This window comes from Sceloporus occidentalis, unplaced genomic scaffold (genome assembly GCF_023333645.1).
Source record: "Sceloporus occidentalis isolate IW3139 unplaced genomic scaffold, rSceOcc1.0.p SCAF_4, whole genome shotgun sequence".
Lineage (NCBI taxonomy): Eukaryota > Metazoa > Chordata > Lepidosauria > Squamata > Phrynosomatidae > Sceloporus > Sceloporus occidentalis.
The window spans coordinates 133,828,862-133,853,542 of NW_028316984.1; the positions used below are offsets into that span (position 1 = coordinate 133,828,862).

General features: G+C 42.6%; 1 protein-coding gene and 1 long non-coding RNA gene across 5 annotated transcripts in view; one reads left to right on the plus strand and one right to left on the minus strand.

Moving 5' to 3' along the window:
- The window catches only part of LOC149314640 (diacylglycerol kinase zeta-like), a 134,146-nt gene that overhangs the window by 57,979 nt on the left and 51,486 nt on the right, over window positions 1-24,681 (plus strand). For 2 of the 4 annotated variants that reach the window (XM_089521533.1, XM_089521534.1), the window contains 5 exons: window positions 8,766-8,874; window positions 10,850-10,945; window positions 20,963-21,040; window positions 21,982-22,038; window positions 24,341-24,409. In XM_089521533.1, the coding sequence (XP_089377659.1) occupies window positions 8,766-8,874; window positions 10,850-10,945; window positions 20,963-21,040; window positions 21,982-22,038; window positions 24,341-24,409 (409 nt within the window). Of the gene's footprint in view, window positions 1-5,235; window positions 6,865-8,765; window positions 8,875-10,849; window positions 10,946-20,962; window positions 21,041-21,981; window positions 22,039-24,340; window positions 24,410-24,681 lie in introns of those variants that run through there. The other 2 variants (XM_089521531.1, XM_089521532.1) reach the window with 2 other exon arrangements.
- On the minus strand, window positions 4,987-8,450 carry LOC149314641 (uncharacterized). Its single transcript, XR_016280946.1, has 2 exons — window positions 8,395-8,450; window positions 4,987-5,242 (listed from the first exon to the last, which is right to left on the minus strand). It is a non-coding gene; the product is annotated as an uncharacterized LOC149314641 (long non-coding RNA).

Sequence of the window (24,681 nt, forward strand, 5' to 3'; positions counted from 1 at the left end):
CAATACTTCATACGCAGGGAACAGACTGAGGCAGAAGTGGCGCTGCCCTTTTTACATGCTATTAGACTGGTAAAGCATGGGGTTTGGGCCCATTTTATACTACACAATTATAGCTGCCATGGTTCTGTCCTATGGACTCCTGAGATTTCCAGTGTATATGTATGGAATTGTATGCTCAACCAGAACATTCCATTGCCTCACCAAACTACAAACCCCAGGATCCATAAGACACAGCCATTGCAGTTACGGTGGAATAATAGTATTATAACAGTGTAGTGTGAATGGTCCCCAGATTACTTCCCAAATGCCTGAGTCTTCCTGCACAGAGCAGCAGTGGTCCTCTCAGGACAGGGAAAATAATTGAATTTACCACTCCTGGTGCTCTGCTATCCAAAGTGACTGGCCCATTACAGCTAATAGACTTGGCTGGCATTGTTTATATGCTTCTGAATTGCAGTGAGATGTTAGAACAAGCTATGTTTAGCCCTATATAGAATAAGGCAAGAGATACCAGAATCTGTGGAACATGACTGAAAAAGTCATACTTCCTGCTAGATGCCTGGGAGGAAGGAACCTGCATTGCGTGACTTGGCTAGCATAGTTATTATGCTGGAGCTTCAGCTGCCTGTTGTCAAGAAAATGTGAAGCTTACCACAACCCTGATTAGAGATATTTAGTGGGTCAAATCTCCAGGCCTTGGTGTTGACGGAGCTTCTGATCCAAATACAAAAATGGATAACAGGAGCCAGAGCCCAATTATTATTATTATTATTATTATTATTTGTATTTCCCGTCTCTCCCTGCGGATCGAGGCGGGATTACAGCAAAGAATAAAAACCACAATATAATACAAAATACAATATTATCTAAAAATACAGTCAGTAAGACAACAGCAATATTACTACCAATCACTAAAAAGGACAAATCGTCGTCAATTTTCCGTTCTAACAAATCAGAGTGGGAATGTTCCATAAAATCAGCTATAAAAGGTCAGGTGGATAGGCCCACTGGAAGAGATCCATCTTAAATGCCTTTTTAAAGGCTTCAAAGGTGGTAATGAGACAGATCTCTTCCGGTAAGTTGTTCCATAATTTAGGGGCCGTGGCTGTAAATGCTTTATGGGAAGTTGTAGTTAGTCTAGTTTTCATAGGTTTCAATAGTTTCTTCCCTGATGTTCTAAGAGTGCAGCGCGGATTGTGTAGGGAGAGGCGTTCTCTTAAGTAACTCGGGCCCAAGCCATTTATGGCTTTAAAGGTAATAACCAACACTTTGTATTACGCCCGGAAGCTGATCAGCAGCCAATGAAGTGATCTTAATATTGGAGTAATATGGTCAAATCTTGATGTTCCTGTGACCAATCTGGCTGCAGCGTTTTGGATCAATTGAAGCTTCCGAACTTGGTACAAAGGCAGCCCTATGTAGAGCGCATTACAGAAATCAAGACAAGAGATTACCTGTGTGTGTACTACTGCCACCGGACTGCTGCTGTGAGCTGCATTTGCTGCCTGGCGGTCCTCCCGGGTTGTAGAGAGGTGCGCAACTGCGCACCGGCCCGGGAGCCGCCCACGGACTGTGAACCGGACTTGTACATCTCCACAGCTGCGCAGCTGCGCAGTTGCGTTAGTCGTGACTGCGCCAAGGCAGGGGAGAGGCACCCTTGCCAGCCATCGGCAGAGAATGACTGAGGTGTCTTCTCTCTGCCTCTGATGCTGTATTGTAGGGGGAGGAGGTGGTTATGGATGTGGGGAATGTTTTGGGTGGGGAGGCAGAGGGTAATCTCCCTGGCTCGGGCGGGGCTCCTATTGGAGTAGTGTGGTGCAGGGGGAGGTATAGCGGTAGGAGAGTGGATCAGCGTTCCAGGGGAAGGCGATGCTTAATATCTATCTCCCCTTCCCATCCCTCTCCTAACCAAAAAGATCTGAGGGTCACTCCAACCATACCACAAACCCTGTCTCCCTGTGCAATGCCAGGTCCATCAAAAATAAGACCCACATTATCCACGGCTTGCTCAAGGACAACAACTGTGACCTGGCTTGCATTACTGAGACCTGGTTAGGGCCTGAAGGGGAAGCTGTGTGGGCTCAGGCCCTACCTGCCGGGTACTCAGTGAAGGACCAGACCAGGTTAGGTGGGCGGGGGGGGTGTTGCCTTGGTGCATAAGAACACCTTGTCTCTGACCAGAAACCATGTCCGTCAGACCTCCTATATCGAGTGTATTTACTTGACCCTGAAGGCCAGAGACAGTCTAGGGATTCTGTTGGTCTATCAGCCATCCCATGCGCTAACCGACTCCCTTAACGAGCTGACACAGTTGGTCTCGGAGCTGATGCTGGAGTCCCCCAGGCTTTTGGTCCTGGGAGACTTCAACATCTCCCTCGCGGCCAACTATATTCCACCCGGTGCGGCTCGGGAATTCATGGATACGATGACATCCATGGGCCTGTCACAACTGGTGCTGGGGCCTACGCATTCCGCGGGTAATACACTTGATATGGTCTTTTGTTCGGACATGGAAATTCCGTGGGCGGAAATATCTAATTCTTCCCCCCTGTCATGGACGGATCATTTTCTGGTAGAGGCAAAAATCAAGGCATCTACCCAGATCCCTCCCGGGGGTGGCGGACCTATTCGAATGGTCCACCCTCGAAGGCTGATGGAACCCAGAAGGTTCCAGGAAGCCCTAGAGAGAGGTATATGGTTGGAAATGACGGCGATTCTGTTGATGCCCTGACTAACATCTGGGACACTGATCTCTCCAGGGCTATACACAGTATCGCTCCCAAGCATCCTCTCAGGCCTGCTTCCAAAAAGAAGCCTTGGTACACAGAAAATCTCCGGGCAAGGAAGCGGGTGCTGCGACAGCTAGAGCGTGTCTGGCGGAAACACCAGCACTTATCCGACAAGGCTCTCCTAGACCGTCTTTTTGACGACTATGGAGAGGCGATAGATGCGGCAAAGGAATCATTCTTTGGCGCACGTATCGCGTCCGCGGAGTCGCGTCCAGCAGAGTTGTTCAGGGTGGTGAGGGAACTAAGTCAGCTCCCTCCTGCCCCGAACCCGATCCTTGAACCAACTAAGGCCTGCTGTGACCAATTTAACAACTTCTTTGCGATTAAAACCTCTCGGATAAGGGAAGGTCTCGATGCCAGCGTTAGAGCAGAAACCAGAATAGAGGTGTCCAGAGCCTCCGTGGTCTCGGTTATACTGGATCATTTTGAGTCGGTGAGTACCGAGGATGTGGACAAGATCCTTAGAAGTGTTAGGAAGACAACCTGCTCCCTCGATCCCTGTCCCTCATGGCTAGCGGCTCAGGGGGGACCGGTAGTAACTCAAATGTTACACCGAATTATTAATACATCTCTGAGGGATGGGCAATTTCCACCGAGCTTAAAATTGGCCACAGTAAAACCTCTGCTCAAAAAGCCATGCCTTGACCCCCTGATGCATAACAATTATCGGCCAGTTTCGCTATTGCCATTTTTAGGGAAGGTGATCGAGAGGGCGGTTGCAATCCAGCTTCAATCGATCTTGGATGAAACGGATTATCTAGACCCATTTCAAACCGGCTTTTGGGCAGGTTACGGGGTTGAGACTGCTATGGTTGCCTTGGTCGATGATTTCCGTCTGGGCATGGACAGGGGGAGCATGTCCCTGTTAGTGCTCTCAGACATCTCAGCAGCTTTCGATACCATTGACCACGGTATCCTTCTGGAGCGCCTGGCAGAGTTGGGAATCGGAGGCACTGCGCTCCAGTGGTTCCGATCCTACCTCTCTGGGAGGTTCCAGATGGTGCAGCTGGGGGACGTGTGCTCCGACAGGAGGGCCCTTACATCTGGGGTCCCTCAAGGAGCCATTCTGTCTCCCATGCTTTTCAACATTTACATGAAACCGCTGGGAGAGATCATCCAGAGACATGGGGTGTGGGGTTATCAGTACGCTGATGACACCCAAATAGTCTTCTCTATGTCTCCGACTGATGCAGTGACCGGGGATGGCATCTCTCCTCTCGTGGCCTGTCTGGAGTCGGTAATGGGCTGGATGAGGGAAAACAGACTCAGCTTGAATCCAGAGAAAACGGAAGTACTCGTGATAGGTTCCCCTGGTCCGGGAATGGCAGTGGTTCCACCTGTCCTAAACGGGATCACGCTTCCTGTGAAGGACTCGATACGCAGTTTGGGGGTGCTCCTTGACTCGTCGCTTCACCTTACATCTCAGGTGAGTGCGATGGTCAGGAGCACCTGTTATCAGCTTCGGCTGATACGCCAACTGCGTCCCTACCTGGGCCGGGCTGACCTAGAAACGGTGGTACATGCTCTGGTAACCTCTCGCTTGGACTTCTGCAATGTGCTCTACATGGGCAACCCTTGTACCATACCCGGAAGCTACAATTAGTACAGAACATGGCAGCAAGGCTGGTTACTAATACACCTAGAACCAGCCATATAACACCAGTCTTAAAAGACCTCCATTGGCTGCCTATTCGCTTCCGGCCACAATACAAGGTGTTGGTTGTTACCTATAAAGCCCTAAATGGCTTGGGCCCAGGGTACTTAGAGGACCGCCTCTCCCCGTACAATCCGCCCCACACACTCAGATCAACTGGGCAGCAATTGTTAAGGGTTCCAGAGGCCAGATTAGTTGCCACCACTAAGAGGGCCTTCTCCATCTCGGCCCCCAGCCTCTGGAACGCGCTGCCCTTTGAGCTCCGCTCAGCCGCCTCCCTTACCCAGTTCAGGAAGGGGTTAAAAACATTCTTGTTTGAGCAAGCTTACCCCTGACTCCCTGACCCCTAAAGTATTCTCTCCTCGCCCCCTTCATCAGCATGTCAAGCTGGCACGAATTGTGGTGCTTATTGTTTTATTGTAAAAGGTTTTTAATGCTATGTTTTGATGTTTTTATATTGATGTATTGTTGTATGTATGTTGGAAACCGCCTTAGTCTTATAAAGGCGCTATATAAATAAACTTTTACTTACTTACTTACTTACTTACTTCAAGGTCCCTCAGGGCCAGGTAGGGATGATGGCTCCTTTAACTTGGAAATTATTAGGGGTATGTTGCCTCATTTCTCCCATTAAAGCAGTGCTTTCTAAGCAATATGATGTAGTGGAGTTGTATTTTTCTTTTCTCCATTGTGACGGGACTGGTACTATTTGTGTACCATGTTGTTATTGTATTAGCACAAATTCTTGAAAACTCGCTGAGGACTGGCAGTCAATGGCAATGGTCATTGAGGAGCTCTGCTATAATGAAAAAGAAATGAAAAGGACATGAGAAGGTGAAGGGAGGAAGAGACTGGATGTATAGGGCAAAGAGATAAATGTCTGGCTTAAACCTTAAATCATGGCAACTCTCTGTGAAATTTCAATGCTATACATGCCTACTCAAAATTATGTTAGTTTAGTTCAATGGAATTTACTCAGTTAGTGTGTATGTGATTGCAGTCTTAAGAAGCTTTACAGAAAAAAAAGTTGATTGTCATCTCCTGTTACCTGCACCCTTCTATATCTTACATTATTCAGGAGGACCTCTCCCATTCTTTGGACATGCTTTTGGAGTGTGTAGGGTTACAAGTGGTTGTAGAGAAAATAGGACAAATGGGGAACTTTTATTCCGTGAACATCTTTAAGAGGATCCCAGTATTGGAGGGATGTTATCACATTGCATTGTAGCTGTTTGTGACATGTTTAATCCTGGGGCTTTAGAGGTGGTTTACCAGAATTCTGGCACTCAGGTCTGTATCAGAGTTCCTCTACCCAGGGAAAATATCCTCTCAGGTTTTCACTTTTAGAAAAGAGTTGCAGATGAAAAAATATTCAATATGTAATGCTTTCACTTGGTTATTTTCTGCTATAAGAAAATGGTCAGGAAGGAAGATTTTTTGATGGGGTTATCCACACTTTTTTGTGGCAGATAGCAGGTGCTGGGAGCAGTTGACAGGAAATAATGAAATGAAATAATAAATAATAATTTTGATGCCTTGGCTTGACAAGAGTTATAGAGAGTTGCCCAGTGACTTCCTGTTTGAAAACTACACAGAACTGAACATGTGGGAGGGGGGTTTTGAGCCTTGAAGTATCTCATAACTTGCATTAAGATCTTTAGGAGGCTACATTAGGTAGTCTGGAGGGGAGAGTGAGCTCCCCATGTAAAACACTTGGTTTCTTTTTTAACAGCCCTCCCCCCCATTCGCTATGGAATCCTTTTTCAAAAGACACTTCAGGAAGAAGGCTGTGTTGTCGGGGGCCCGGCGCACCAGCTTGGTGGGGCTGCCTGCCAGCAAAGCAAGGCGGCGCTCTGTGGTGGGTCAGCCCTCTACTGTACTGGTCCAGCGCCGGCGCAGATCCACTGCCCAACTTCAAGGGCTATCCTGCTTGGGCTCCCGGCACAGGCATCAGCTGAATTCCCGCAGGCGATCCAGCACCACCACCCCTCACCTGAGCCCTAGATTTTCTGTCCAGAAGAAGCGTGGTGGCCGAGTGCGCGCCATCGACACTCATCTCATAGGGCCTTCCTTGCTGCTAGCCAGCCTTATCCAAGTGTATGAGGAGAAGGAGGAGGAAAAGAGGTGGCCACCTTGTACCAGAAGCTGCAGCTCAGAATCCTTGAAAGAGGGACAGGTGGAGAGTGACTGGAGTGAGGAAGCAGCCTCCTCGGGCTCTGAAGGAACAGGTCTGACAGCAGAGCAGGAGGGGGAAGAGCTGCAAATGGAACTTTATTTGGGTACCAGCCCACCTCCACAGCATCCTACTGACCTGGGGCCCATCCTACAAGACCCTCACTACCTGTGCCACAGGTCCTCTCACCTGCTACCTGCAGAGTTTGCACACAGCAGAGCAACCCATGGGCTTCAGGGCCACTACAGGTACTTCAGCCCACAGTGGCATTTGATTGAAATTCTCTAGCCAGGTGCTTTGCACCACCCATGCTCCACTGGCTGGGAGTTGAGAAAGTGTCTCTTGGAACCAACTGGTAGATGTTGACTGCACACAAATAGCTGAAAATGGGTCTTGCCCACAATGAAGACTCTGCTGACATTTGCTATGCCTTATTGCCATATGAATGGCTAGATGAGTACTGCTAATTTCACTTGGAAAAGAGCTGGTAAGGGGCAAGGAAAGGCCAGCATAACTGTGCCATGGCAACATTAATTCATTCTCATGTTGATTAATTGTTGAAGCAAAATGGTCTTAGCCTTCTGAGTACCAGGCAGATGCAGTGTGTTGGGGAGAGAGAGTCTACATGGCTCTTCCTCCAAGGTGATCAGAATGTGAGAGTGTTAATTGTCCAAGACCACCCAACAAGTGTCATGGCCAACTGGAGATTTGAACTTCAAGTTTCTAAACCTAATAATCTAACCTCTACCTAAAACTGGTTTTAACCTCTGCCTAGTATCCTGTGATATATAATCCTGGCTTCCCTTTTTTTCTTTGCTATTTTTTTTCTCAGATAATACTGCCAGGCAGCAGCTGAGACTGGTCTCTCATCTAGTTCTTGAAGGTGTCCTCCCACCATTAAAGAACTGGCTGTACTCCCATGGCTTCCCTCGTAGCAGATTTGAAATTGCTATCAAATACCCAGTGTGAATTTCTCTTAGAGCTGATGTGGCAGAATCTAACAAATGGTTGTTCTAAAATACTTTAGACAGTTAATGACCTACCTTAAAGGTACCTATGGGTTTCTTAACATGCTTGCATAATGCACTCCCTCTGTGCTTTTTTATGTTTGTTCTTTATGTGAACAAACTTTTAACTTCCCTGCCTCCCTCTCTGGCAATGGGGAGAGTTTCAGCAGTTCCAATTATAGATTTGATATACCAATTATTTCAATACACTTTCGTGAGTGTAATGTTGATTCACTGCAGGGGAGTACTAACATGTTAGACACAGACTGGTTCAAATCCCTGCTTAGCTGCAAAGTTCACTGGGGCAATTTAGGTCAATCACACATGGTCAGCTTCAGCTCTGAGAGTAAAAGCCATGAAATTGCATTAAATGCCTTGAGCTAGTTAAAGGAAGGGTGGAATAAAAATACATTCAGTTTTAAAATACATATTTTAATCTCTTTTCTGACTTGAGGGGAGGGAAGAAACAAGGAGACAGAGATGGATTTGATCTTGTGTAAATGCCCTGTGTTATTTTGGGCATATATCCTTAGATTTTGAAATCTCATCCCAGTTCCCATCTCATGCCAGCCATAATATTTTATTCAAGAAGCAGGTTGAAAACTGTTTTTGTTCGGATTCTGAAATACCAGTGAAACTGTAAGGATAATTTTTGTTCTTTCAAGAAAATGATAATCTATTGGAGCACTTTGTTTTTTCATTAGAAGTAAGGGATTGAGAGCTGTTTTCAATCTAGCTGCTTCCAAGGAGTCAGTTTGGTTTTTAACTTACCTTGTGCAGGCTTTCGTCATGGCTTGCCTTAGTAGCGGCATGATATAAACTGTCTGATCTGCGTGGTGAACTGCTGTGTACAGCTGGCTTGACACATATTGGTATAAATAGATACTGCTTCTCACAGTCACCAGTAGAAGTAGAAGTTAAGATTCTTTTACTAGTGTTGAGTTGGGTAAGTATTTTCTGAGGAAATATATGCCTTGTTCTAGGCTGCTTCCTGGGGTTGATGCTAATTCATGGAGTGCCCCTTTTACCCCTTCCTTGTCTCCTTTTTAGCATCCCTTTCCAGTGGAGCTGTGAATGCTGTGTATTTTAGTGATGCATTTCTACAAAATATGTTTAGAGCTGCTCTTTCTCCTGTTTTTCAGGAAAGCTATTGCCAAGTCTGGTCTCCAGCACATGGTAGCCCAACCAGTCCCAACGCTAGCCCTGAGAAGCGATTCAGAGCGGGAAATTCGTAGTACCGTTGACTGGAGTGTAAGTTCCATATTTTACTGGATTCTACAAATTAAAGAAAGGGAGCCCCCTCCCGCCGCCCCCCCCCCCCATTACTGGTCCTGTGGCTTTGCCCATTCCCAATATAAATCCATGCACAGCCAGCCTTCTTGACTAGATACCCAGAAAAACTTGAGACACATCTCAAGATGCTTGAAAAATTGCTTTTTTAATCATAAAAAGGCCTAACACATTTCAGCTTGTGTCTTAACACCTTCTTCAGAAACTATTTAGAATCATAGCTCAGAAATCTTTGGAGCACAGGCTGTCAGACCATTTACTGTATGAGATAAATATATTTTCACTTGTCCTGTCAATGGTTTGACAGTTCCTGTGGTTGTGTTTGTGGTTGTTGTTGTTGCTTCTGTTGTTGTTATTATTACTATCATAATCATATACTGAATTATAATTTTATTGAATTTATAATCATATTCATCATATTGAATTTATACCCCACCCTTCTTCTGGTATGGGGCCCATTTCTGAACTTGTTTATTTTTACTATTTTTTTTACTATTGAAGCAACCATCTGTTTAGTATCTTGAGATGTGTGTGCAGTTTCTTCTGTGCATTACATTGGATGCTCCTCAGTTTTTACTGCTGCTTCTTTTTCCTCTCCCTTCTGGACTAGATGCAGGGGTGTCTTTGACTGGTACATGATTTGACATCTGGCACCACCTTGCTGAAGCTAAATAGGTGCAGTCTATGCCAACCCAGAATCTTTAGTACAGTGTGCCCGCGCCATACGCGGGCACACTATATGCAGCTTCTAGCTTATGCTGAAGCTGCGTGACAATTAAAGAAATGGCACACACACCTGTGGCACACATGCAGCCCTGCGCCACGAGCACACATCCCATTGTTTGCAGTGGGGTGCGAGCATACACGGATTTCCCCTTACATGGGGGGATCTGGAATGGATCTCCTGCGTAAGGGAAGGACCTGCTGTATATCTTAATGAGTTCATGAAAGAAGGACAGGAAACACAGTTGTTGTTGTTGTTTTTAAAATAATGGTATATTAGAGGCTTTTTCAACAGAAATGTGATTCATAAATATTTTCAATGCTAGGGAATTCTAGGAACTGCAGTTTTGTGAGACATTTAGCCTTCTGTGTTAGAGAGCTCTGGTACCACAAAAACGACAATTCCCAGGATTCCCTAGCACACAGTTAGGGCAGTCTCAAACTGGATTATTTCTGTAGTGTGTTTTCAACCTATGTCTTGGAAATAAAATAAAAGATGAGGAGTAAGGAGTGGGGGATTTAGCAGACCTTTGAGATTAACTGATATATTTCAGCATAGCCTTTTATGAACTCCAGTCTATCAGGCACAATTGATCTTCTACAGGGATCCATGAAAGTTTATGCTGAAAGATATCATTTAGCCTCAAAAAGTGCTGTTGGGTTATTTCCCCCTTCTTTTCCTTCTTATGATGAAAAATATGTTGAAAATAATCATCCTGAAAATAGTTTGGGGTTTTGCCAAGGAATGAACATTTTGACCACCTCACAGTATGTGGCCAGTCTATTCTTCATATTTGCCAGCAACATTGATTTGTGGTGTTTATTGGTTCAACCAAAACCCTTCAGATAAATTGGAAGGAAGCAACCTTACCCTGGCTGATAGGCTGCCTGCACCATCATATTGTGAGTCTCCTTGCCACTGCTTAATTGTCATTGGTAGTGGTTAGTAAGCATTAGAGAGGGAACACTTGCAACATGATGTGATATCATGAAGTAAATTAGTGTGGCATTGGAATCTCACCATGAGGTAGTTGGCATGACCAATATAATATCTGTCTTCCTAGCTTATCTTTTGGGCTGAGCTGGAGGGATGAGATAGTCCTTCTCTTGGAGTTGACGTCTATAGGTGGAATCCTGGTCAGGCCCTAACTGAGTATGCTTCTTCCCTTATACACTGCAGAATACGAACAGTACATTTTCTTTTGTCTTTCAGGAGGGTGCAGTTTATGGGGAGCACATCTGGTTTGAAACCAATGTCTCTGGGGACTTCTGCTATGTTGGGGAGCAAAACTGTGTAGCAAAAATGTTGGTAAGTTTTGGTAAGAGGCTGTCCATGCCTACTAGATTCTTTCAATGTGTGAGGATATGTTGCCATCTGGTGGTGAGGAACCAGAAAACATCTAAAGTCACACGTCCCATAAATCACTCAAACCGAAGTCTAAAGCTTGGCAAACTACTTTTAAAAAGCAATTTGTTGCCATATTTATTATCTCAAAGTCCCAAATTTAATTGGATAACCACTGTAGTTACAATTCTGAAAAAGCCACTCTACTCCATTTCTCAGGAATTACTAAAATTATTGATTTTGGTTATTTTGAAGAAAAAAAAAATCTTCTCTGTGACACACCATCCTCCCATCCATCTCACTGTTTCCTTGACACCCACAATAGAGCATGAAGCACAGCTGTAGTCAGTGCTTCAATCATGGGATAATCACAGTACAAGGTGTTGGTTATCACCTTTAAAGCCCTACATGGCTTGGGCCCAACCTATCTAAGGGATCGCCTGCTTCCATACAATCCGCGCCATACCCTCAGGTCCTCTGGGAGGAATTTATTACAACTCTTAAAGACCAGGTTGACGGCGACCTCCCAGAGGACATTTTCTGCAACTGCTCCCAATTTATGGAATGGCCTGCCAGACGAGATCCGTCACATTAACAATCTAGAGAGCTTTAAAAAAAGCCATTAAGACGGATCTCTTCCGGCAGACCTTCCCGGAATAAAATACTCGGTCACGGACAAGACTTCCCATCTAGTGAACTCTGCCCATGATGATGTTTTTTGATTAGTTGGTTTTTAATCTTATACCGTTTAATCTTGTTTTAAGGGGGGTACGGTGTAATATATGGTTGTATTTTAACTTGTTGTACGCCGCTTTGATTGCTTGGCAAAAATCGGGATAGAAATAAAAATTTTATTTATTTATTTTATCCTTCGCCATTTAGTGCAGCCACACTTTTGTTAAAAAAAAAACATGCGTTAACTACAAGAAGAGTAGCCTTGTGCCTTGCAAAGTTGTAATTATAATGTAATACACTTATATGTCACTAATTGTAGAAAGATGGTAATTACAAGTACAGTGCACCCATGCTATAGGCAGGCACCCTATACGCGGCTTCCAGCTTACGTGGAAGCCACACGACGGAAGAATGAATGGTGAGCGCACCCTTGGCGTGTGCACTCTCTCGCGCCGTGAGCACGAGCCCCATTCATTCGAATGGGGCTTGAGCTTATGTGCAATTCGGTTTATGCGGGAGGGTCCGGAACGGATCCCTGCGTAAGCCAAGGGCACACTGTAACTACATACTTGTAACTGTTGTCATCGCTTCACATTCGCGGGGGGTTGTGGTGAAGGACCCAACGAATGTGGGGAAATCGCAAATAACCCCCCCCCCCCCCCAGTTACAGGGCAGCAGGGAAGGATGGAGAGAAGCACATGCACTTGCCCCTCTTCCCTCTCCCTGCCACCCTGTAACTGACTCAGTTGGACCAGTTACAGGGCAAGCAGGGAGGGGTTGGCGAGAAGCGCATGCGCTTCTCTCTTACTTCCTTCGATACCTGAGAGAGCTTACTTGAACTTTCTGAGGCACCTTAAGGAAGCCAGGGGACTCTTGTGTGCTGCTGTTGCTCCTCCCCCAATGCCCCATACAGCTCAGGCAGGCTCTGTGAGGCATGGGAGGAGGAGGGAGAGAAGTGTGCGTAAGTCCCCGGCCTTCCTTCTGATGTCTCAGAGAGCTTGCCTGAGCTTTCTGAGACATTGGAAGGGAGGTGGGGGAATCATGCGCACTTCTTTTGTCCCTCTTTCTGATGCCTCAGACAGCTTGCCCAAGGTTTCTGAGGCACCAGGGAAGGGGTGAAGTGCACACACACATGCCATGATACTCATGAACAATCGAATTCCCACGTGTCAAATCTGCGAATGCGGAGGGACGACTGTAATTACTTCCACACTCTATAAGGCTGTGATGAACAATTAGTTGTGCTAGAGGAGATGAGGGTAGGGCTGATGTAAGAAAAATGTGCCCCTTCATGTTGCTGGTATTGGCCCAATTACTAATTGGTAATTCTTCCTCATTTTTTTATAGTAACCCTAGAAGAAATTGTAGAACAGCTACCAAATCCACAGTACTCAGGTTTATTCTGCTCACTTTTCTGAAGCAGATTGGAGGGTGGGAGAGTTGTAAATTTATGGGTTTTTTTAGTCTCTGTGACTCACACATATGGATTGTTCTGCACCTGCACAGAGCTTGTTGGAAACTTCTACAGCTAAGCAAAAGTGATTTTTAGCAGTAATGCTGCCCCTCTCTAGTGTGAATGCATTAGCATTCCTGTTCTTTCTCTCATTTCCTTTTTGTCTATCTCAGCAGCAGCAGCAGCATTTGGAACTTCTCTTTCCCACAGAAACTGCTAAGCAAATTTCCTTGTTTTTATAGTTTTAATCCTCCTACCATTCATTCTAGTTTATCCTGATTTTGTTTGTTGTTCAGTTTCATCTGTCATTTGATTTCCCCCCTCTTTTATCTCCATACATCATGGCATCAAAGCACTTGTTTGTGGGCTCTCAAGTGATCTTGGGGAAATAATCCAAACTGATGGTCAGTCTTGTTGCTAACTTTTCTTGGATGGAAGCCACATAGTGGGAACCAAGAAAATTTCCAAAACTGACTCTACCATCTTAAATTTCCTGATGAAGACATCAATTCAGCTGAAGTTGCCCCTGATCCAGTAGTTTCTTTGGGTCTTTGCAGGCAGTAGGAGTTGCTTTCTAAGTGCCCCCACCCTGATGGTTCTATGTTCAGCACCATCATTGACACCCTCCACCTTAGATTTGATTCTTCATTCAAAACTGTTGGCAATCTCATTGGAATTATCAACTTCAGGATGTTACACATACCAGCCATCTGTCCTTAAGACAAGTTACTTCTCATGAGAAGGTAACTTCTTAAGAGAAAAAGAAAGGCAGGCAGGCAGGCAGGCAGCCAGGCAAGGACCAACATAATTGGAAGATGACTGATAATCAATTTCACGTGTTAGTTCTACTTTACTGTACATTCTTGACTGTTCCCTTTTCTGACAAAAAGAAGGAGGTGCCACAATTCTTGTGTTACTTCTTGTGGAAGTGATCAAAGCTGAACCTTGCTAGAAGGGGTTCAGTGTGTACTCTGTGTGTAGGCAGATGAGGTCCAGTTTGTTTGTTTTTGTTTTTTATTAAATATAAAACAAACAAACAATCATCAAATCACACAGAGATGAATACATATACGTACATATAAACCAGAAATTAAACAAACATGTAACAAATATACAAGACTGACAAAAGCTAGTGTCTTTCTAAATATTCATTCTAATGATTTATAAATTAACTTCCTGAACAATTGGGGCCACTTTCTTTAAAAGAGAATACAAGGTTTTCTCAATTTATCCTTTCCACAACTGAGTGTCTATAAATACGGTTATCTGTACTATACGGTTATCTGAGATGTGCAGTAACAATTCTTATCTATTGGCATAACATTTTCTTCTCAATCTATCCTTCCTGGTTTTAGTGTTTAATACCCTTTCTTTCCATTTAAATAAGGGTTGTCTTTTTCTCTTTTTTTAATCCAATGTTTAACCTGTGTGTGTGCGTGTTATTTGCCTGATTTTCCAAATATTTTCTTAGTCCAAATTTATCCCTCTTTTTCTGCCACAAATCTTAAGGCAGTTCCAGTTTTCTTCTATAAGTTGTCTTGGGCTTTCTCTCATAACTGCTTCAGGATATCCATAGCCATGGCTTCTCTTAGCTTCATTTTCCATTTTTACTTAGTTGGTGTTAGATTCCCCCCCCCCCCCCCCCCCAATATTTAGAATATAGCTTTTTCTTTATACAGTTGTCCCTCCTCTTTTGTTGACTTGGAGTCCATGGTCTCACTCTTTGTGGGAGGGACAAAATGGCAGTGTATGCCTGGGCGTACGTGCCATTATTTTCAATGGGAATTGAATATTTGCAAGTCCGGAAAGGATCCCCTGCAAATTGGGAAGGGCTACTATAATTCTGACATAATGTGAACTTGTCCCTGAATTGCTAAGTCTTTTCCAAGTATTCAAGGTTTATACATTTCCCAAGATCTTGTGGCCACTTTATCATGCTGTGTTTCATTGTTTCCTGTTCCAGGTCTCTTTCTTTTAATATCTTACAATATTTAGCTGTATGTCCTTTTCCTCCATCCATGAATATTTTATCTATCTCATTTTTTCTTTGGGGATTCCTACTGTTTTCTTGTGCATCATAAACCATTCAGTTAATTTTTTATGCAAGAAACAATTGTAACCAGGTTTTTCTTTGCATAATTGATCTATAGTTTTCACACGATAATTATAATTTTCCACTTATATTAATATATCCTTGTATTTTAACCATGCTGTGTTCTTGTTTTTACCATGTTTCTCTGAAAATAAGCCATACCCATAAAATAAGCCGTAGCAGGATTTCTAAGTATTTGCGCAATATAAGCCATACCCAGAAAATAAGACATAGTGATAGGCGTGGCTATGCAGCGTACCAACGCAGAGCAGTAAAGAAGAAGGGCAGCCATTCTCATCTGCCCTATCATAAAAATAAGACATCCCCTGAAAATAAGCCATAGTAGGTCTTCTTGAGGGGAAAAAAAAGAGGAAATGGCAGGGGGTTGGACTGGATGGCCCTTGTGGTCTCTTCCAACTCTACGATTCTAAAAAAATAAATATAAGACAGTGTCTTATTTTTGGGGAAACACAGTACTTCTATGGAAAAAAGGTTTCCTGCATGGATACCCACAGGGGGTTTCTTTATAGAATTGGTCTTTAATTTTCATGCATACTCTTAAAAGGGCTCTTCTTCTAAGATAGCAATTGAAATCTTTATTATCCTTTAACTTATACCACATAAAACCGTGGTATCCATATCCAGATGAGGTCTAGTTTGGAAGGTGAGTTTCTCAGTTCTTCCCCTCATCAGCACTCTCAAATGGACCATGCTCTTACTGCATTAAATTGGGCTGAAGGAAGTGGTCTCAAACCAGATATTCTCTTTAGGGTCACTAATTTTCACCTTCTCTTTCATGGTCTTGGTATTCTATATACCATTTTTCTTGCCACGTTCATTCTTGGTATATGGTACTTCTTTCTTGGTCTAGAAAAAGCTCACGGATATAATCTCTATCACAAGCCTTGTTCAGGCATCATTTAGACCAGTCTTCCTGGATTCTTTTCCACTTTCCATTATTACCTTCTATGCTGCGTCTCTGCACTTGGTCTTCAGCCTCTCATGCAGTGGGATCCTGTTGGTTGGCATTATGCCTCAGAGAAGAGTTACATGTAATCCACTAGGTCCCACAAGAAAGATTCTTGCAGAAGGAACTCACTGTTATCTGGGTCAGCTTGGAAGGGAAAACATATTCCTCTCTCTGCCATGTTATTTCACCTGCCTCCTGACAACACTTCTGCAATCAGTGGTGTTTCAGATCCAACTTTATCTGTCTCAGTCTCCACTTTACTTTCTTGTACTTCATGAGCAGATCATTCAGTTACTTTGCCAGAGTTTACTTTGCTTCCAGTCCTATTACTGAGCATCCCTAAGCTGAGCGCTAGCATAATTGCATGCCTAAATCGCCTCACAGAGAGAGGAATTCCTCTGAACGCTAAATTTGCATTAAGAGGAATTCCTCTCCCCAGGAATGATTCAGGCATTCCAGGCTTTCACATACAGGGGCTTGTTTTCCCTTTTAGCTTCATTTGGAGGACATTTTTGCAGCAATGCAGGCAAGTCTGAAAATCTTCCATGATTCTTTCACAAAATCCTCTGAATCGGATGATGGTGACTAGATTTTGTCCTCTTCCAGGCTCTCTTACTTGGCACAGCAGGAAAAAATGGAAATCTTTTGTCATCCACAGACGATCTTCAATCCTACTTAGAGCAGTTATTACATATGTCAGCCGCTGTTGGCTTGGAAGCAAATATTCCTCCATCCCCTACTTCCTGTCTGGTCTTCTTACAAGTCCAAGCTAAATTCACATGACTTGTGTCAATTATAATAATAATAATAAATTTTATTTTTATACCGCTTTTCCAGAAGATCAAAGCGGTGTACACAAAATTTAAAACCAGTTACAAACACATCATAAAATAGATAAAACCAATGACACAATACAATATACAAATCTAAAACAATCATTCGAAAGGGTGAGCCAGGAAGTTGATGGGATCAAACTACACTAGTTCATTTTCCAGAGGGGAAGGCTTGATAGAAGAAGAAAGTTTTTAGCCTCTTTTTGAATGTTTCTAGGGGGGTGATCAGGTGGCGTTCCTCAAGAAGACTGTTCCAGATTTGTGGGGCTGCTACTGAGAAGGCCCTCTGGGATGAAGTAGCATATTTAGATGATGGAATTTCTAGCAAGTTCTTCCCGGTTGTTCTGAGTGTGCGGGGCGGAGATGCGGTCCCTCAAGTAACTCGGGCCCAAGCCATGTAGGGCTTTATAGGTAATAACCAATACCTTGTTTTGTGCTCGGAAGTGAATAGGCAGCCAGTGCAGATCTTTCAGAATAGGTGTTATGTGGTCAAACCTGGAAACACCAGTGACCAATCTGGCTGCCATGTTTTGTACTAGCTGAAGCTTCCGGGCTTGGTACAAGGGTTGCCCCATGTGGAGCGCATTACAGAAATCTAAGCGAGAGGTTACCAGAGCATGTACCACAGTTTCAAGGTCCCTATAGTGTTCCCTTATGCAGTCGTGGCTGAATCTTTCATCAGTTCCATCATCTTCTTGCTGGGTTAAGAATCTGAACAAGAACAGAAGTGTAGATTTTTCTTTCAACATCCTATAGCCAATTTCATTTTTGTCAAAGCAGCGCAGAGTAAAGGCAGGGATAAGGAGGACTGTAGGCTTGATACCCTGGGCAGAAAATTCTGCTCTACAACATCAGTGCCACTCCAGTTCACAAACTACCAGATTCATTTGTAAAAGTTATGGGAAAAAGTAGGTCCAGTCCTGACAAAGTTAGTGGAGGAAAACTGCAAGCTTGCCTAGAATTACCAAGTGCTGTTTATGCAATAGTTCTTCATTTCTATATCACATTGTCAAGATCATAGATCCTGCCATGACTGCTGGCTAATATTAGATATTATGTGTATGCTTTGCTTGTAATACTGGATGATGGGTTATGTTACATAAGTGATGAAGCATGGTGAAAAGAATGTTTTATCTTTCTCGTAGCTGGCGAATGAGCAAATGTGAGGGATGGAAGAATACATTTTAAACTGCCAAGGTCAATTCGATGGGAACACTTGGTCCAGAGAGGAAAGGAGGGGTAGCTCTGCGAATGGGAATGTTTTGGTTTAAAGATGAATCGCTGACAAGCATGTGAAAACATTTGAATTGCTAATTGATTTTAATATACCCTGTAATTGAAGGAGCATCGGTCCTGACAAAAATGTGATGCTATGAACACCTTTAGTTTCTTGAATAAAGCTTTCTGTTTTATTGAAACGTGTCTCTGAAATGAAGTGAGCCAATACATGATATGTGTAGATCAGGAGGCAACAACCGTTGCCAGTGCCATCTTATTACATCAGTATACATTTACAGCTGTAGGGACTGGCTAGATTACCACACTACACTCTTATAGTGCTGCTGTTCCACTTTAACTGCTCTGGCTGCCTCCTGTTGCACTCTGGGATTTGCAGTTGAGGGAGGGGCATTTAAGAATTCTCAGCCAGAGAGCTCTTAAGCCTCACTGAACTACAAACCCCAGAATGCAACAGGAGGCAGCCAGAGCAAGAAAATTGGAATAGCAGCACTATAAGAGTGTAGTGGGGTAATGTGGTATGATTTCATGTACAAGCTACAGTAGAATACTTGCCCTTTGTCCAAAATGGCCTCTTCCTTAATCTTTTCATGAAAAGATGGATTGTGATTATAAAATGTAGTTCATGGCTCAAGAGATTGTCATCTCTTCCTCCTCTAAGAAGCAAGTATGCTGCTTATACTCGGTTACAGTTCTTTTATCATTGTTCTTCTTGCCAGTCTTTTTAGTCATCTTCCACCTTAAGGTACCCTTCTCAGCAGGGGATGCATCACTTATCACCATGTAAGAAAAGAGGTTCTGATTTGTACAAAAAGTGCCTTTGACTATAGTCAGCAATCGGTATCCATGGGTAGGGATCTGTTCTGGACCCCCATCCATGGATACCAAAATCCACAGATGCTCAAGTTATGTTGTTCCCAATGGCAACCCATATATGCAGCTGCACCATCATTAGGAACAACTTCAATGCTGACGTGTGCATGTGGATGTGCCACCATTAGGGACAACCCCTGTTGTCCCCAGTGGCAATGCAACCACGAAACTGGGACTTAATGGCAGCACAGCTATGTGCACGCGCCACCATTGGGAACAACATGGACTTGCCATCTATGGATGCTTGAATCAGCTGATGGCAAGTCTGTGGATACAGAGAGGCGACTGCATCTTCCTCTCTGCATTCTTTTATTGTTCTCTGCTCTCCTCTGTCCATCATTACCTCCTGTTTGGAATACATTTACATTCTTTTTTCTGAGAATGGTGAACCATCACATCTGACAATTGGGTTCTCACCAACAATAGAGTTCCATTATCTTCATGAGGCCTATTTTCATACCTCTCTTCATCAGTCATACCATTGTTTCCATAGCAGACAAAGCCTACCAATTCAGAGTCCTGCTTTTTGGACTATCCACCACTCCAAGAGTTTCCACCAAATGTATGGCAGTGGTAGCTGCTTATCCTTACACCCTGGGAGTGATAGTGTACCCTTACATACATTATTGGCTTCTGGTGACTCAGACACAATGCCAACTTTATGCCAGTCTACATAATGCTTGTGTACATCTCAACAAAATGAAGTCTAAACAGGTGCTGGTCCAATGTATCCAGTTTGCCAAGGCAGTTCTCCACTCCACAGACAGAGCAAGGTTGTTGAAGTCAGTTTTCCTTATAATGAGAACAAAGCACCCTAGAGTGTGAAGTGCAATTTTTTCTTGGACTCTTGGTGTTCACAACACAAGTAATACCCTTGGCTCAGTTACACGAGGCCCCTGCCGCAGTGGTTTCTAGTCCACTTCAGCTATACAACCTACTCTTAGGCAGAGTGGCCAACCTTATCACTTCATGTACAATATTCACTACAAGTGCTGAAGATTCTGTTGAGAGCTGTCAGAGTGCAGTGCTCTGTTGGTATAACTCCACGGATTACACCAATAATCTTGGAGACTTCCTTGTGCAAGCTGGTAAAATATATAAACCGCTCCTGCATGGGTAAAGCCCCAACAGATTTCCATTTTTTATTTGTAACACTTTTGAGGGCTTTCAGGAAAATAACTTTTCTAGCAACTTTCAAAAATAGAACTTAAGATGTATGTTTATCTTGTGGAACTCACAAGTTTGTTCTCAGTGAAAAACCCTATATATTAGTCTTCCGTTCTCCCATATACATGGTGTTTCAGTGTTTTATTTTGTTCGTAATTTATTTGGCCTAAAATCCAATTACTAGACTCAACTAGAGCATGCCCACTAAATAATTTGGGCTGTGATAAGGGAAATCTTTGTAAATCACAATGCTTCAATTGGGGCTAGCAATTAAATGTACATATATATATATATATATATATATATTTAAAAAGAGCCAATTTCAAGTACATAGAAGTAGGATAGAAATAAATGTTTCTAAAGACCTGTTTAATTGAATTTTCTGTTGAAGGACCATGCTCATTCATATATGCCATAGCTTATTTGGATGTTATGATCAAGAGCTGGGAAAGGCTGTTTACTCCGAATATCCAAATTAGTTGCCTTTCTTCCCTCTGTTACATAAATAGGGGGGGGGGGAGATTTTTTCCCCCCCAGAAGGGGCTTTTATCCAGAGCTTTCTCATCCTGTTTTTTCTTCTGTTTTATATTGTTTTTCTTCAGAGGCATTGTATTAAGAAGTGAAACTTGCAGACTTTGCAGGCACTAGCTGATATTGCTAACTTTTAATTTTGTGTTTGCAGCAAAAACCTCTCTCCAAACGCAAGTGTGCAGCCTGCAAGATTGTAGTCCACACGCCTTGCATAGAACAGCTAGAGAAAGTGAGTAAAAGTGGATAAAATTGCTCTGCTGTACTGGAAGAAATGAGATCATTCTTAGTAAAGAGAGAGAACATTTCTGCTAGGACTAATATTGGAAGAACATTTACTGTATATACTCATGTATAAGTCTAGAAATTTTAGTCAAAAAATTGACCCCCAAAACCTAGGTTGACTTATCCACAGGTCAATGTAAATACTGTACTTTAACTTTTATTAAAAAGGGAACCATCCCCTGGTGAAAGGCAAGAGTACAATCTGTCCTGGAAGCACAGACCTCCCTCTACTATCTCTTCCATCCAGCCTTTAATGTGAGCCAAAACAGTTATGCCTGCCATTATATTGTAGGTTCTTTGGCATTGTTTTCCTTTGCTTCATCATTTAGATCCTTTGTTGCATGTCCCTAAGTCTTAACCTTAACTTATCCAAGGGTCATATCAATATCCATAGTTTTGCCTCCAAAACCTGCCCTGTCAACTCAAAACTTGTCAACTCATAGTCAAGTATATACGGTATATGCCTGGTGGGAGAAATTCCCAAGAGCCAAACTCTTTTTTCTGATCTTGTTGTTTGCCAACTCTAAATGCAAACAATGCTTTTATTTAGGGAAGCTAAAATTAATAGCTTTGGAGTCAAAAGGCCCCGTGTTCAAACTTTGGTAACTATAGTCAAGCCATGTTAGGTAGATGGGCTGGGAAACACCTCTGTGTGAAACCATGAAGTGGCAATTTTAATAGATAGCTCTGAGCTATATGAATCGCTGTTCCAGCTTTGTATAGGGCAGTCATGTTTGTCAATATGCTCAGTTCTTTTTTGAGATTAGTGATTAGAGGGGTAAGGAAGAGAGAATCCCATGTCTGAATAAAATGTTCTCTGTAAAATAGAAGCATTTCACCTTTTATTGATATCAAAATGTATTCACCCTCCTTGTGTTAAATCAACAGATAAATTTTCGATGCAAACCCTCCTTCAGGGAATCTGGATCAAGGAATATCCGAGAGGTGAGAGCTGTGTGGATGGTTTATTGTTCTGTGACATCAGGGAATTATCTGTATAGAGTTTCATATATATATAGAGAGAGTTTTCTACACCATACAGTTTGATGTCAGTCAATGTGAAATACTGGACCTATACATATTCCTGTAATCCAATCTTCTGATGTAAAAGAGGATGAACTTGAGATACTAATACGTAGGTAATAGAAGACACACCTGAACAATTCCTTGAGAATCTGCATGTTGAGCAAGCAACAGTGGGAAGCAATATTTTTATACTAATGAATAAGTGGTACTCATGGATTGTTCATACATTATAATAGTAATGTGTTGAATTTTCTTGCAAAGAAAATAGTGAGATAAGCTATAGTTAGCTTGCATTTGCCAAAATAAAATGTTGCAAATGGTTAGACTTTCTCACACAGAAAGTTAAGGAACTAGATAGCCATTGTGTGTGGTTACTAGTAACATGTTTAGCATTCATTCTGGAATATTTAGGTCTCATGAATTGTATTTTGTCTTGTTTACAAGCTTTCATTAATAACATGAGCACCAACTTTGCTTACTTCCCTATTTTGTGGATGTTATTTTAAGCCATCAAAAACAATAGTGCATGTTTAATATCTTTCTTAGAAAGGAGCAGGCCTGCATTCTGGCTTGGAGGATGAGACCTAAAGAAAGAACTCTCCATGGTCCTGAAGAGTAGAGGGTGGAGCCAGTGAGAATTCATACACATTGCTCAGGACTCTGTAGTAGAGGAAACATAAGCCTGTCTAGGACAGTCTTCACACCTGACTTCACCTTGGATATAGATATAATCTTTCTTCAAATTTCTCTTAAATAAACCAAATAGTTTTAGACTGATAGACATGCCACTACTGCCTTCAAACACGCAGTAATATCTGCTGCCTTGTCATCCCTTATATTTTACTTGTCAGGTTTCATCAGGAAGCAAACACTAGGGTGAAATGCCAAGTCATTAGTTATCAATTTACCTTCCTAACCTTTGAAACCCTTCCAAATCAGAGAGAAAAAGAAAACATGGTGGGATATGATCCTGCCCACTTTAATACAATTAATATTTTGACACTGACTTTAGTAGTATCAGATGTATGGTTTGTCTTCGAGTCTTACATCCATGGCCCTTGATACAGTTGCAGAAACATGGATGACAATTAAAGTGGATTTGGTAGCTATCTGGACCAACAAGGTGAGTGAAACAGGCAAGGATGTTGGACAACAAGAAAAGTAAAATCCTGAGTCTACAGACCTATCTTGCATCACTTATGACCTCTATTTCCCCCTCAAGCAGAGACAAGGAAAATACTTTCACAACTGTATTTATTTAGTGCATTTATATGCCATTGCATGACTTGTATGAAAATGCCTTTGGGGCAACTAACAGTTCAGACTAAAACAATAATTAGCAATAAAACATTTACAATTAATTTGAATACAGTCATAAAGACCTATAAACAATTAAACATCATAAAGGAGAGAAATATCAAGTTATCATAAAATGCCATCTGTTTCTCCCTCCATATGTCAGCTGAAATAAAAAGGTCTTAATTAATTTTTGGAAGATGAAGACAAAGACCTGAACAGACAAGCCAAAATAAAGCTGGTTCAGGTTACTTTAGAGGTAATGACTGGATCACAGCTTTGGCACAGCTTGTAGCCTCTTAAGGTGTGTGTAATTTAAACAACATACCTCCAAAGTGATCCAGAGCAGATTTATTATGGCCTGTCTGTTCAGTAAAATGGGCTTTATGAACAGAATGGTGGGAACAAATCCAAACAGAAGGAAGTCACTTTTTTCTCTTTCTTATTAATCGCAGTCACCATGGGTGTTTTGAGCAATATATTTTCCAAGGATGTTAATGTCAGGCAGATCAAGATTCCTGTCAGTCAGCTTTTAAGCCCCCACAATAATTCAACTAAAGCTTTCTTTCTGGCTTCTCATCTATTTGTGTGGAGTGGGCAGGGTTCCTTTGTATGGTGAATAAGATAAACATTTATCTGCTAGTGTGTAGTCATTCCACTTGTTGGCAGTCCTGAAAATCTGTACCTATAGACTAGTCAAAAAGAACAACTCTAATATTTAAATTAGTAGATGTGGAGCCATTTGGGATCATGGTGGCAGCAATATAGAGTGTATAGGGATTTAAAGTGGGGTTGTCACAGGTGGTGGCCAACAGTGCAGACATCAAAGCTGCAGCCAGGATGTGGTCTTAAGGGACTATATGTATATTGTGTCTGTTTCCCTTGCTCACACTTTTCATCAGCCTTCCCCTGTATTTCTCTGTAGCCTACTATTGTGCGGCATCATTGGGTACACCGGAGACGCCAAGAAGGGAAATGCCGACAATGTGGAAAGGTGAGAGGAAAATCAATGTGTTTGTCCAAATTTACATACTTAGGTTGCAGCTGCAATCATGCTTTTATTTTATTATATGTTGATTTGATTTATCTTCTTAAGATTTTCCTCACAAGAGCTCAGAGTAACTAATAGTCTTACATAACAAAATGAATTTCAACAGGGACAAATGTAAAGTACTACAGTTAGACATAAAAAATGAAAGGCTCAGATACAGGATGGGTAACAGCCAGCTTGACAACAGTGCATGCAAAAGGGATCTAGGAGTCTTA